At 41.4% G+C, this 12,655-nt stretch overlaps 1 protein-coding gene across 1 annotated transcript in view; it reads right to left on the bottom strand.

The window, feature by feature from the left end:
• LOC149454028 (mitochondrial import inner membrane translocase subunit TIM44-like) overlaps window positions 1-12,655 on the bottom strand; it is a 209,298-nt gene that overhangs the window by 93,774 nt on the left and 102,869 nt on the right. The window contains exons 6-7 of the mRNA XM_089687852.1: window positions 3,727-3,816; window positions 3,524-3,634 (exon numbers count right to left, since the gene is read on the bottom strand). Coding sequence (XP_089543978.1) covers window positions 3,524-3,634; window positions 3,727-3,816 — 201 coding nt within the window. The remainder of the gene's footprint in view (window positions 1-3,523; window positions 3,635-3,726; window positions 3,817-12,655) is intronic.

Genomic DNA, 12,655 nt, shown 5'->3' with positions numbered 1-12,655 from the left:
GAACAGACAAGCTTTTCAACCACAAAAGTACTTCAGGGCATCTATTGCAAAACACAGGGCTCCAGGCAATTCAATTACCTCCTCACTAATGTCCTCCTTTGCATGTGATTCTTATTCACTAATTGCTTAATGCGTGCCTTTAGGTTTTGGCAAACTTCAGTGGCTGCCACCACTGATTTCATAGCAGAGCCTACCAAGGCAAAGGAAGCTTCCAGTTGTGTTTACAGTCTCTTGTCAGTCAGATCCTTGAAGACTTGGACATTATCAATAGGGTAAATCAGACTCCTATTGAGACAGGAAACTGCTGTCTCTACTGCAGGCATGCTCTATTTGTTTTAAAAAACACTTCCTCCATAGGATAAATTTGGTGGTACAAATACTCTATCTAGGTGAACCCATTCAGCATTCATCATTTCTAAGAGAGGATGCAAGAGAAAAGTTTATGAACTCTGAAGCGGACGCATAGACCGCAAAGAGACCTCACCTTGCCGATGAGGATTCAGCAGGAGGCAACCCGAAATCAGACCGAACCTTCTCAGAGGGACTGCACTAATACCCTCTTAGCCTGGGACACAGACAGCCCCTAAACCTCTTCAGGCTCAGAGTCCTCAGACGTGGATTCGACTGTCTGACCTTCCTTAACTGGAGGGGGGTCAGGTGACGAGGACTGTTCCTTCTTCTTACCACCTTGTACCATTGCGGTGAGCATGTCAGCAATTTTGCCTTCCAGGTTCACCTTAGTGACTGGCTGAGGCTGATGCCCCTGCAGTGGCCACAATACCAAACAGACTCAGCAGCTCAGATGCACTTCTCCCATCTGGTTCCTTGGGAGACACCAACTCAGCGGGAACATGAACAGGCTCCCCAGGAACTGTCTGAGGCGCAATTGTACCCCCTCCCAGTTTTCTCAAAGACATCCTAAACTTGCAGAGAAATAAACTGGGTCTAAGCTATCTGGCAACCCCACAGATGAGAAGATAAACAAAACAGCATACAAAAAATAAACCCCTGGAGGACCAACCTGTAGTCCAGTGCCATTCTCCTAGTGATGACTCACTTGTCCCAATGGAAGTCTGCTCTGTGCCCCTGTGCTTCTGGTGATAAATCCATAGGTGCAGCTTCCTGTCTGCCAAAAAAAATGTATGGAAGGACACTGGCTTCATATCTGTCAGCAAGATGGCTGCCGACTAAGCCTGCCCCCCCCCCCCCCATATGATGCATTTCTGCTTCCACCCTGAGGGGCACAGAGCAGACTTCCCAGCTGTGCTCCTCACTTCCCCACAAGGTCTAAGCCACCTGGCAACCCCATTAAGCTGAGAGGATAGATGAAACACAAAACGCAACAGTGCACCACAAACACCCAACGGGACCACCCTGCTTGTCCAGTGTCCTTCTCCTAGTGAGGACTCATATGTCCCAATGATATAGGGAAGCCTGCTCTGTGCCCCTCAGATGATAAATCCACAGTTGCAGCCACCTAACAGTCAACAATTGTATGGGAGGATGCTGGCTTCATATCCCTTAGCAAGATGGCCACAGACTCCACCCCAACAATGATGCATTTCTGCCAATCACAACCCCAGAAGCCAATTTATGTGGCCAATAGGGGCACCATACAGTGGAAAAACACCCAAAACACAGGCACAGACAAAACCCTTATTTCAGCTGTAATGCTTAAAGCTGCAGCAGCCCAGGAACAAACATAAAACAGGGGAAGTAAGAACTGACTACCACTGCCCTAGAGGCCAAAGCTGGAAAGTCACCTTAGGCAGTTTCTTGCTTAAACACTGCAGGAACATGTACCCTATCTCGCCACAGAATCCGGTCCATAGACACAGATCCAACCTTCACCAATCCCTGTGGGCAGTGTCACACTTGACCTTCAGGGACTCTGGCCCCCCCTAACTTTGAGGTCCACTGCCCTGGACCTGTACAGCACCCTATTAGAAACTCCTTGGTCAGTGCAAAACTATGCAGGGATCCATAGCCAGGGTCCAACCCTGAAAGATTGCATTACAGGCAATCCCTGCTGAAAGCTCCATCTCAAATGCAGTGAGGCCCAGGTACCATTCATTCTAGTGTCCTAGTATAAGAATGGATCCAGAAACCCAGTCTTCTAATCCCTGCTGAAACCACTTGAGAATTCTGGAAATACCACATGCAGAGTTGAACTTCACTGACCATCAATTTCAAGACAATGGCCACAAAGCCAAGGAACTTCCTGTATATGAGGGGTTATATAGGGGAGGGCTTCCTGTCTGTCTGTTTTAGCTAGTATCCATTCACCTATAGGTGATGCATAACCAAGATAGTCATGATTTATAGCCTGCTCTGTGTCCCATGATGTATGATTAAGAAAAAACTGTTGCTCTAACTGCCTTTAACGTGTTTGCTGGAGTTTGGCTTCAATCTGTTAGTGTATATAAATCTGCTATTCTATAGAACACTATTAACACTCTGACTGTTTCTGTTGCTCCTACATCCAGAGTGCAGGTACTCTAATACAGGAGGGTATGTTACTGGCCAGATCACCAGGTGAAATAAAGTCTAAAAAAAAAAAAAGCAAATGCAGCCACAATATTCACAATGGTTTGGGTTTAACACTGCTTTTAAACAATGTGTAAATTATAAGGCCTCTCTGTCAATCATGTTAAAAGAAGTGAATCTATTAGTAGGATCAAGGGTAAATAAAACTATGTAACAGGGTATCGGCTAAGAAAAACAAAAACTGCTGCATAATTACTATTGACGAACCTCATCATATTTGTCATTTTTGATTTTACCTATAGTTACAGGTTAAAGATGAATTCCAAGTATGGTATATTTTTACATAGTTATTTTAGTCCAAGTTGGACTATGTAAAGTAGACACAGCTACTCCAATGATCTCCACTTGCCTCAAGGTCCCTTGCTTAGCAGCTGGTTTGATGCATTCTGAACACAGGAGGTTGGCTGCTCAGCACAGGCTCTACTCAGAATGCTTAGCATTTTCTGAATGAACACAAAGTGTTCTCTAATTGAACAAGGGGGCAGTGACATCATGCTCTCCACCTTGTCTGTAGAATGCTTTGCATTCATTCTGAAAATGAAAAGTATTCTCTAAATGGTGTCTGTGTTGAGCAGCTGATCACATGTGTTCAGAATGCATCAGCTGCTCAGCACAGGAAATCACTGGAGTAGTGGTGTCTACCTTCAGTGATTTCCAGCTTCCAGGGGCATCGGCCAAGTAAGTTATATACACAGTTAAATTGGTCCAAGTTGGATCATTGTAACTATGTAAAAATAAACCATACCTGAAATTCATCTTTAAGGACTGCAGATGAGATCAGCTGTTTAGTACTGTATTAGGTGTCTCCAGGTACATTTTGAATACTTTTAATATACAAATATGTAAAGTGTATTTAACATATCATGTTAGCCATCCAGACATGTGAAGAGTGGAATTGTCTTAACTAATATATCAACCAGAATTTCCTACTACATTTTGACTTTTAAGTCTATGCTAAAAGTTGAGTTATACTTGCCTGGTCTCCTTCCACAACCTCTTCTAAATGATTTTTGAGAACCATGACAATTTGAGCCTGGAATGTTATAATGAGAACTGGACCTTGTTCCATCATCTTTCCCATTGCCAACTGAAAAACATGCAGAAATGTAAAGTTAAGTGCTTTGTACAATTGTAAATGAAAATTAGTTATGTCTATAAAAGAAAAATACAGACACTTACATCAACATTGTCAATATCCAGGATCCTGGAGTGAAACTGTAGGCCCACAGATTTGGCTTGCTGAATAGGGTGTGCCAACTGACTATATGTCTAAATGAAAACAGCTTGTAAATATCATATGCACATTCTCAAATAATGTCAATAATAAAAACTCAAACAGTAATATAAAGTATTCCACAAAAGTTTAAGCACTTGCGAATAATTAATGTTGTGAAGCAAGAACATTTAAAAAATACAGACAGTTTCTGGGATGTTTCTGGACTTATAAAGTGCAGTGAATGGGTAGGAAAAAAAAAAAAAAAATCAAAACTTTAGAGTAGCCACCCTTTGATTTTAGCACAATTCTCTTGGGTACACTTAAAAGGAGCTCACATGGTATATTTTTCCAAGCCTCCTGAAAAACGTCCTATAGTTTCACTATAGACTTTGGCTGTCTTAGTTCCTTATTCCTTGTTTTGATGCACAAAGTTCTTTATGATTTTAAAGTTTTTTTAAGCATATTTATTTATTTAATTTCCATTATTTTTTCATAGAACACAAAGAATCATTACAATAAATTGTAATTGATTATCTTATCTAACAGCAATTCAATCTTAAAATAGATCTATAAAACCTGCTTGCAGAAATATATTAACCACCTGTCAACTGCTCACAGTAAATATACAGGGAGCGGGAGGCAGATACAGGCACAGTCACGTACATTTACGCCTGCTGTGCAGGAGTGTGCACAGTGCCACTCCTGTCACTGCTGTGTCCACCGTACACAGTAGTTTACGTTTTCTGGTACTCGGCCGCTATCAGCGACTGGGGTATCATGATTGCTATGACCAATGGAAACAAAACAGTCATGAATGGAAACCAGCTTGCTTAGTGTTGTGAAGCTGTGATTGGCTACCTGTATCATGTGATTAGCTGTAGCCAATCACAGCATGTCAACAATAACTAAGCTGGGTTCCATTCATGACTGTTTTGTCAACCCATCATGAAGGCAATAGCAGTTGAATATAAAAAAAATAAAATCCATGATCATCCCCCCCCCTCCCCAGAGTAGTACAGTGTCTCTAGTAACACTGAACTACTCTGAGGGCAGGATATTAAAAAAAAAAAAAAAAAAAAAAAAAGGAACAAAGTGTTTAAAAAGTAAAAAAAAAAAAAAATAGTTTCCCTGACCACAGCTACACCAGTCATATGATGGCGCTGTACTGCACTAGTGACAGTGTACAAAAAAATTGTGAAAAAAACCCAAATTGTATTTGATGTCTTTACTGTACAAAAAATAACAATTTCAAAAAACTTACCATCCCTCTAACTAAATAGATTATCAACTTTTGAAAAAGGGGTAATTTGGGGGGTATTTGTACTGTCCTGGCATTTTAAGGCCTCAAGAAATTAAACAGGCTTTCAGTGCATCAGGACTGATCAATTTTCAAATAAACATACCGTGGTTTGTAGACGCTGTACTTTCACAAACCAATTAGTATACATTTATTTATTTATTTTTTAACCAAAGAAATGTAGCAGAATACAAATAACAATTACAGAATATAAAGCTAACCAAGCTAATTAACCACCTCCCGCCCGCCATATAGTGCAATGACGGGCGCAAGGTGGTTCTCTCGTTCTGGGAGGACGTCATATGATGTCGTCCCATTCTAAGCATGCAGCGCGGCGCTCGGTGGTGCGCTGTGTCGCTCGGACACAGCGGATCACCGATCAACGGAAAGAGCCGAAGATGCCGGCTCGGTCATGTGATCAGCTGTGTCCAATCACAGCTGATCACATGTAAATAGGGAAATGCCGGTTATCGGCATTTCTCTCCTCAAGAGCTGTCACGCTGACAGCTCGAGAGGAGAGCAGAGCCGGGAATCGACATCCCTCAGAGGAGACATGTGCACTGATCATCAGGGCACTGATGATCAGTGTGCCCCCAGCAGTGCCAGCTGTCAGTGCTCATCCATGCCACCTGCCAGCGCCCATCAGTGCCACATCAATGCTACATATCAGTGCCTACCAGTGCACATCAATGCCACAGTGTCCATCTGAGCTGTAAATCAGTGCCACCTACCAGTGCCAGTCAGTGCCACCTATCAGTGTGCATCAGTGCCGCCTATCAGTGCCCGTCAGTGACACCTAACAGTGCCAGTCAGTGACACCTAACAGTGCCATGAGTGCTGCCTTTCAGTGCCCAGTGATGCCCGTCAATGCCCATCAGTGCCTCCTCATCAGTGCCACCTATCAGTGTCCATCAGTGCAGCCTATCAGTGCACATCACTGCAGCCTCATTAGCGCACATCAGTGAAGGAGAAAAATCAATTATTTACAAAATTTTATAACAAAAACTAAGAAAAAACAGTTTTTGAAAAAAATGTTTTTTCAACATTTTCAGTGGTTTTTGATTTAAGAAAAAATAAAAAACCCAGAGGTGATTAAACACCACCAAAAGAAAGCTCTGTCACAAAAAAATGTCACCAGAAAATGATACAAATTTCATATGGGTACAGTGTTGCATGACCGCGCAATTGTCATTCAAAGTGTGACAGCACTGAAAGCTGGAAATTGGCCTGGGCAGGAAGGAGGTATAAGTACCCTGTAGGCAAGTGGTTAAAGCAGTTGACCAGTCAAAAAATCAAAGCAGCTACAAAAACTGTGGAGAAGAGCACTTCTGCTTCTGATCATCTAGGCCTTGTCCCCAGCTCCCCAAAGATGCCAATCCTGAACGGTGAGCGTGGGACGAGGCCTTAAAGCAGAATTTCCCCTTTTGGGCTCTACTTTAAAGATGCTATAAAAAAGTAAACTACTATACCAATGGTCTCCAAACTACGGCCCTGGGACTGGATGTGGTCCTTTGCTTACCTTTACCTGGCCCTTTAGGCATAATTCCTGCCACTGACACCAACAATGGGGCATAATTCATGTTACTGACACCAACAATGGGTCATAATTCATGTCACTGATACCAACAAGAGGGCACTATTCCTTCCACTGACACCAAGGAAGGGGCTTTATTTTTTCCACTGACACCACCAATGGGGCACTATTGCTTCCACTGGAACATACTATTTCTCTGAAAACTGTTAAATATTAAAGATAGGGTATTGTTTGCTACCACTGAGCACAGCTGTCCCCTCTAAAGTCTGAAGGACAGTAAACTGGCCCTTTCTTTGGAAAGTTTGGTGACCGCTGTTCTACACTATATTTTGAGCCATCCCAAAGTACCCCTTAGCTTTTCCATATTGTACCATGTAGTATGTAGAAAATGGTCATTATTTTGCGAAGCTGATCCGCAGGCAACGCCTCAGTCATATAACCGGTACAGCTAGACCAGGTGTATGCATATGTCCTTATTTCTCTGGGTATCCAATGCATCAATCATGCATAATCTAAATATAGTCGCTTTAAGATCCTCTAAAGAAGGAGAGTTAGGCTGGATCCATTGAGTCAATATAATCTTTTTGGCTCCCCAACAAACAATTTCCCATGTTCCAAGTACTACCTGTGGCCACTCATTGACTTTCATATATAGTGTAATAAGGCACATAGATGGGCACAACAACCTAGTAGACTCTAATATAGGATCCATAAACTGTATACCCTTTTGCCAGAATTTCTCGATTATTGGGCACTGCCATAATAAATGAATCAAATTGGGTTTATCAAGGATGATGTTTTGATAGTTCGAAAAAATAGATAACTAGAATGAGGATGGTGATTTATGAACAAAATACATGCCTGTGTGTATGCCTTTTTAGATGCCTGGCGTGCTCTATGAAGAATTTTAAATTGAGTATCTCACGTATATTCATATTTCCACGTATTATCAATTTAGTAGTTTTGAAGGTGCTCACATGGTAGGTTGTTCTAAGCCTGTTAAATAGCTTGCTACAGTTTTACTACAGACTTTGGCTGTTTTACTTCCATATTCCTTATTCTTTTTTGATGCACAAAGTTCTTGATAGTTTTGAGGTCATTATTATGCTCCAGAATTTAAAGTAAATTTCCACGTTTGCAGTCAAATTTGAGAAAATATCAGTACATGTTTGTTATATGTTCCCATTCACACAGCATGCCTAATTTTTTTGAACAATGCCAAAGTGACTCTAGAATACATTGCAAAAAGCCTACCCTCTAAACATGTAACCCTTTGTTAGGACAGACAGTGCTCAAATCTAGTTACAATGTATGCTGAAGATCTGCCTGCACTGCACTGTACAGACAGGGTTAATTATGGCAAACACAGCTGCCCACCCCCCTCATAAACAAAGAGAATTAAGTCAGATTTTTTTTTATTGCCAGAGGGTCCAAAATAGAGCAACTAAAAAAAAGGTAAGCTGCAATTTTATTTATTTTAGGCAGAACTTTACAGTATTTTTTTTTCATGTTTTTATTACCTTAAAAATTAATTACAACAGGTAACACGGTACAGGTGTACAAAAATATTGCTGTGTAGAATATTAATAGAAATGTACATTAGAAATTGTCTTGGCTGCCTAAAAACCAGTAACAGTGTATGCATCATAGAATCCTTTTTTCTCTATCATTTTACAGCAAAATTAAAAAATAATGTAGAACCTAAAGTGTTACTAAACCCAGGACCCTGCATTCACTATATCTGGTCTTCCACAATACCCAGACTTCTATTAGTTCTGTCCAAAGACAGGAGGCGTTTTAATTCTCCTTTGACTGTCCTATGAGGATGCATGACCCCTGACCCTCTGTCTGGGCAGTGTAGTTTGGCACTGTGCTGATCACATGCAACCCCCCCCCCAAAAAAAAAACCCTCTCTAGCATTACACACCAAACTGAGCATGTGCAGATGACCTCCTATATCTTTGTACTATCAGCAGATGGATTTGGGACTGTGGAAGAAGAGGAGGATCAGAGAAATCAGGATTAAACAGCCCTTTTACCCGAGGATTAACCCCTTAGCTTCCACATCGAGTATAACAAGCATGATTTACTGCATATACAGACTTTGGAGGGTTTTGTTTTGACTCTCAATTAACCATATCCCATCCAGAGAATGCAATAATATGGCTGGACGGTGGCTTCCTGGATGCAGAAAGGTATATATAAATGGTCTCCCGCATCCCCAATCACCACTGCAAAAGTCTCGTGTCACCATAATAGTGTAGCCAGTTACAGTGTCCCCAATCAGCATAGAATCAGTGATAGTGACGCCAGACCAGAGCAGCCAGAAACGGTGTTCCTGATCCCTGCCAAACCAGTCCTATTAGCATAAGACCAATGTAGGCCATCAAGAGCGTTCCTGATTTCTGCCACATCAGTCCCAGTGCCACCAGACCTCAGATCACTGCCACAGTGTTACAATATCACCAGACCAGTGCAGGTAGTCACGGTGTCCTCAAACTCCACTATTGAGGGTGCTGGACACCCTAAAAGGGCGCTAGACATGATGAAAAGGCACTGGACATAGTGTGTGTGTGCACTGGACAAATCAAGAGGGCACACTGGACACGTCAAAAGGGCACTGGACAAGCTGAAAGGATGCTGTGAGAGGCTGAGCAGCAAGAATTAAGTGGGAACCCAGGCAGAGCAGTGACAATGAAGTAATCCAAGACCCCAGCAGTGAGTGTTGTGGTGCTGTGGAAAAGGAGCATCAGGAGTGTAGGAGTGAGGTTGAGGTTATGGCTGTGTGAAAGGATCACTGGAAAGGGACAGAGACTTACTAGGGGCTCTGCTGGTACAGAAGCACTGAAGTGCTGTGAGTGACTGGGGCACTGTGAATATTGAGGCACTGTGACTGAGGCACTGTGTGTACGAAGACACAGAGTATGAAGGTACTGTGAACTTTTTTTTCACCATCTGCATCCCATTATGGAGATTTTCCTGCAAATTAAGGGTATTCCTTAGGGAACCCCAAGTCACCAGAACTAATGTCCTATTATTTTTCTGGGGACAACCCACAATTTGAGTTTATCTTGTACTTTCTTACTAATAATGTTAAACAAGGCAATTCCATCAGAAAAGGTGAATCTCCTTAACCACTTGTGGTCCACCTGCTGTTTATAAACAGCAGGGCGGTGGCACCCCAGGAGCGAGTTGCCGTTCATAAATGGCACCCGCCATTTCTACCTGTGCGCACTCCCTGGGAGCGTGCAGCACCGCGATCCGGTGCCCGCTGTGTCATCCGGACACAGTGAAACACCGATCGGATGGGACCTCTGTACGAGGTCCCGATCATGTGATCACTGATTGGCCAATCAGTGATCACATGCAAAGTAGTAAGCAAGATGTCACTCGTGACATCATTGCTTACTACGTGTGAAATCTGTGAATGATCACAGAGCTCACATGGTACAAGGCTATTCACAACAGCCTTGTACCATGTGACAAACTGTGACCAATCACAGCTCACTCACTATTTCTCAATGGCTGCAAGAATGCAGACAGAGAGAAAGAGAAATGATTGCTTTTACATCCTATATGGGTGTAAAAGCAATCACTGTAAAAAAAAAAAAAAAAAAATCATCACCCCCCACAAGTAGTACAGTGTCACCATGGTGACACTGTACTGCTAGGGTGAAAGTATATATAAAAAAAATAAATAAAATAAAAAAAATAAAATAAAAATGTAAACAAAATGTTTAAAAATTATAATTTTTGTTTATAAAGTAATTTGGCTTTTTTTTTTAATAAAAATATAACGGAATACATTTTGGCCAAGATTTATGATGAAAGATTATTTATTTGCAGAATTTTATAAGAAAAACACTTTTTTTCAAAATGTTTGGACTTTTTCATTTACATAGCAAAAAAATTAAAAATCCCAGCGGTGAATAAATACCACCAAAATAAAGCTTCATCTGCCTCAAAAAATGGTAAAAAAATCATATGGGTACAGTATTGCATGACCGCGCAATTATCATTCAAAGTGTGATAGCGCTGAAAGCTGAAAATTGCCCTGGGCAGGAAGTGGTTAAAGGCAGCACAGACAGCAAAAGAAACTGACAAGCATTCTAATTCCTCTCCACTCTATACAAAACTAAAAAAGTTTTGCCTTTAGGTATACTTTAATATGCTACAGGCCACCTAACTTGAAGGATGAGGGGAAAATCAATCTCCTTTTACAGTTAGAAATGGCAATGTTATAATAATGGGGGAATTCAATTATCCAGATACTGACTGGGCAGACAAAACTGCTCACTCATCTAAGGCTTGTCATTTCTTAAAGGAGAAGTAGAGCCAAAGCCTCTCAGTGGTTTGCAAAGAGGCTTTGACCCTACTTCTCCATGATTAGCATATCAGGAATGTTTTGCCAGTGAATATGGGGTAAGACATTGCTATGGGGCAAAGGAGAAGGTGGAATGCTTGTGGCTGGAGCATCATAGGGAAAAAAATAAAAGGGAAATTAATAGTGGGTATATGCTACAGGCCTCCTAACCTGAAGGATGAGGAGAAGACCGATCTCCTCCCACAGTTAGAAATGGCAATGAGGCAGGGCAATGTTATTTGCATGGGGCACTTCAATTATCCAGATATTGAATGGGCAGATGTAATTGCTCCCTGAGTTGTCATTTCTTAAAGGTGAAGTAAGGCCAAAGTCTCTCAGTGGCTCGCTGGGAGGCTGGGCCAGGTGCTCCAACCCCCTGCACAGCCCAGCACCCCAGTGAGCTCTGGAGGGGCAGAGCAGACTGGCAGTCACCGACTGCAGCGGCAGCGGACGACTGATACGATTCCTTAAGGGGATAAATCATGCAATCCACGTATTGTATCATGCATGCCGTGCAAGAAATCAAATAGACCACATAATTCATCCCACAAATAATATAACTCCTAATTTTTAATTTTTCCTGAGTCATACAGGAAGTGACAATCCTGGATATTGTATTAAATTCACAATATTTAAATGCATTTTATCCACATGGGAAAGACCCTGGATTGTTCAATGACGTGTAACAAGGGGTTTTTGAAGCATAAAGACTAGGGCACAAAAAGAAACCTAAAGTAGGTGCTCACCAGTTAGAAATCCTACATCCCTTGCTGAGAACATATTAATTAATGGCATTAGTCAGTGCATTCCAATGGGCAACAAATATAAAAGATCTTAACCTGGGTGACTAAATTCTAGCACACAACTGCATATTTATGGGTAAAAATGGTCCTTTAAAAAATATGAGGCAGAGAGGTCACTGTAATATAATATAGGCAATTTATAATATAATTATAATATATAATATATTATAATTATAATATAATATAGGCAATGTATAATATAGGCAATTTAGGTGCCGAAGGGCACAGGAATGCTTTCTCTTTCTTGTTTAAGATATTTAAATCATAGCCTTTAGTGATGATTTTCTTAAGCTCCTTCCTATAGCCTAGCATTGGGTCACGTGATAAAAGCTTATATGTGGCACTGTCACTAAGGATATTGTTAACCTCAGTGATGTATTGAGTCATATTACTTGCAAACTAAGGGAGTCGCAATGGGGGCTAAGTTTGCCCCCAGCCTAGCGAACCTCTTCATGTCTCGGTGGGAAGAGGACCTCATTTACGCTAGAGACTGGCCAGAATTAGTTATGTATAAGAGGTACATTGATGACATTATTCTCCTCTGGAATGGAGAAAAAAAATCTTTGGTTAACTTTTTTACTAGCCTCAATCACAACAAGCTCAATATCAGCCTTACATTTACATACAGTCAATCCGAAATCAATTTTTTAGATCTCACATTGATTAACCTTAATGGTAAAATTGTTACAAAATCCTTCTTTAAAAGTACAGATAGGAATAGCTGCATTCCAACCAGTAGCTGTCATCACCCTAATTGGTTGAGTAATATTCCGAAAGGTCAGTTCATGCGCATCCGACGCAACTGTACAGACATGGATACTTACTTTGATCAGGCTATGATATTAAAGAAAAGGTTCCTAGAAAAGGGTTACCTGGAGGACATTCTGGATGACAC

Source organism: Staurois parvus, unplaced genomic scaffold, assembly GCF_062004578.1.
Source record: "Staurois parvus isolate SC_StPar_1 unplaced genomic scaffold, SC_StPar_1.0 ptg000439l, whole genome shotgun sequence".
Taxonomy (NCBI): Eukaryota; Metazoa; Chordata; class Amphibia; order Anura; family Ranidae; genus Staurois; species Staurois parvus.
This window is presented reverse-complemented; position numbering and strand designations above follow the sequence as displayed.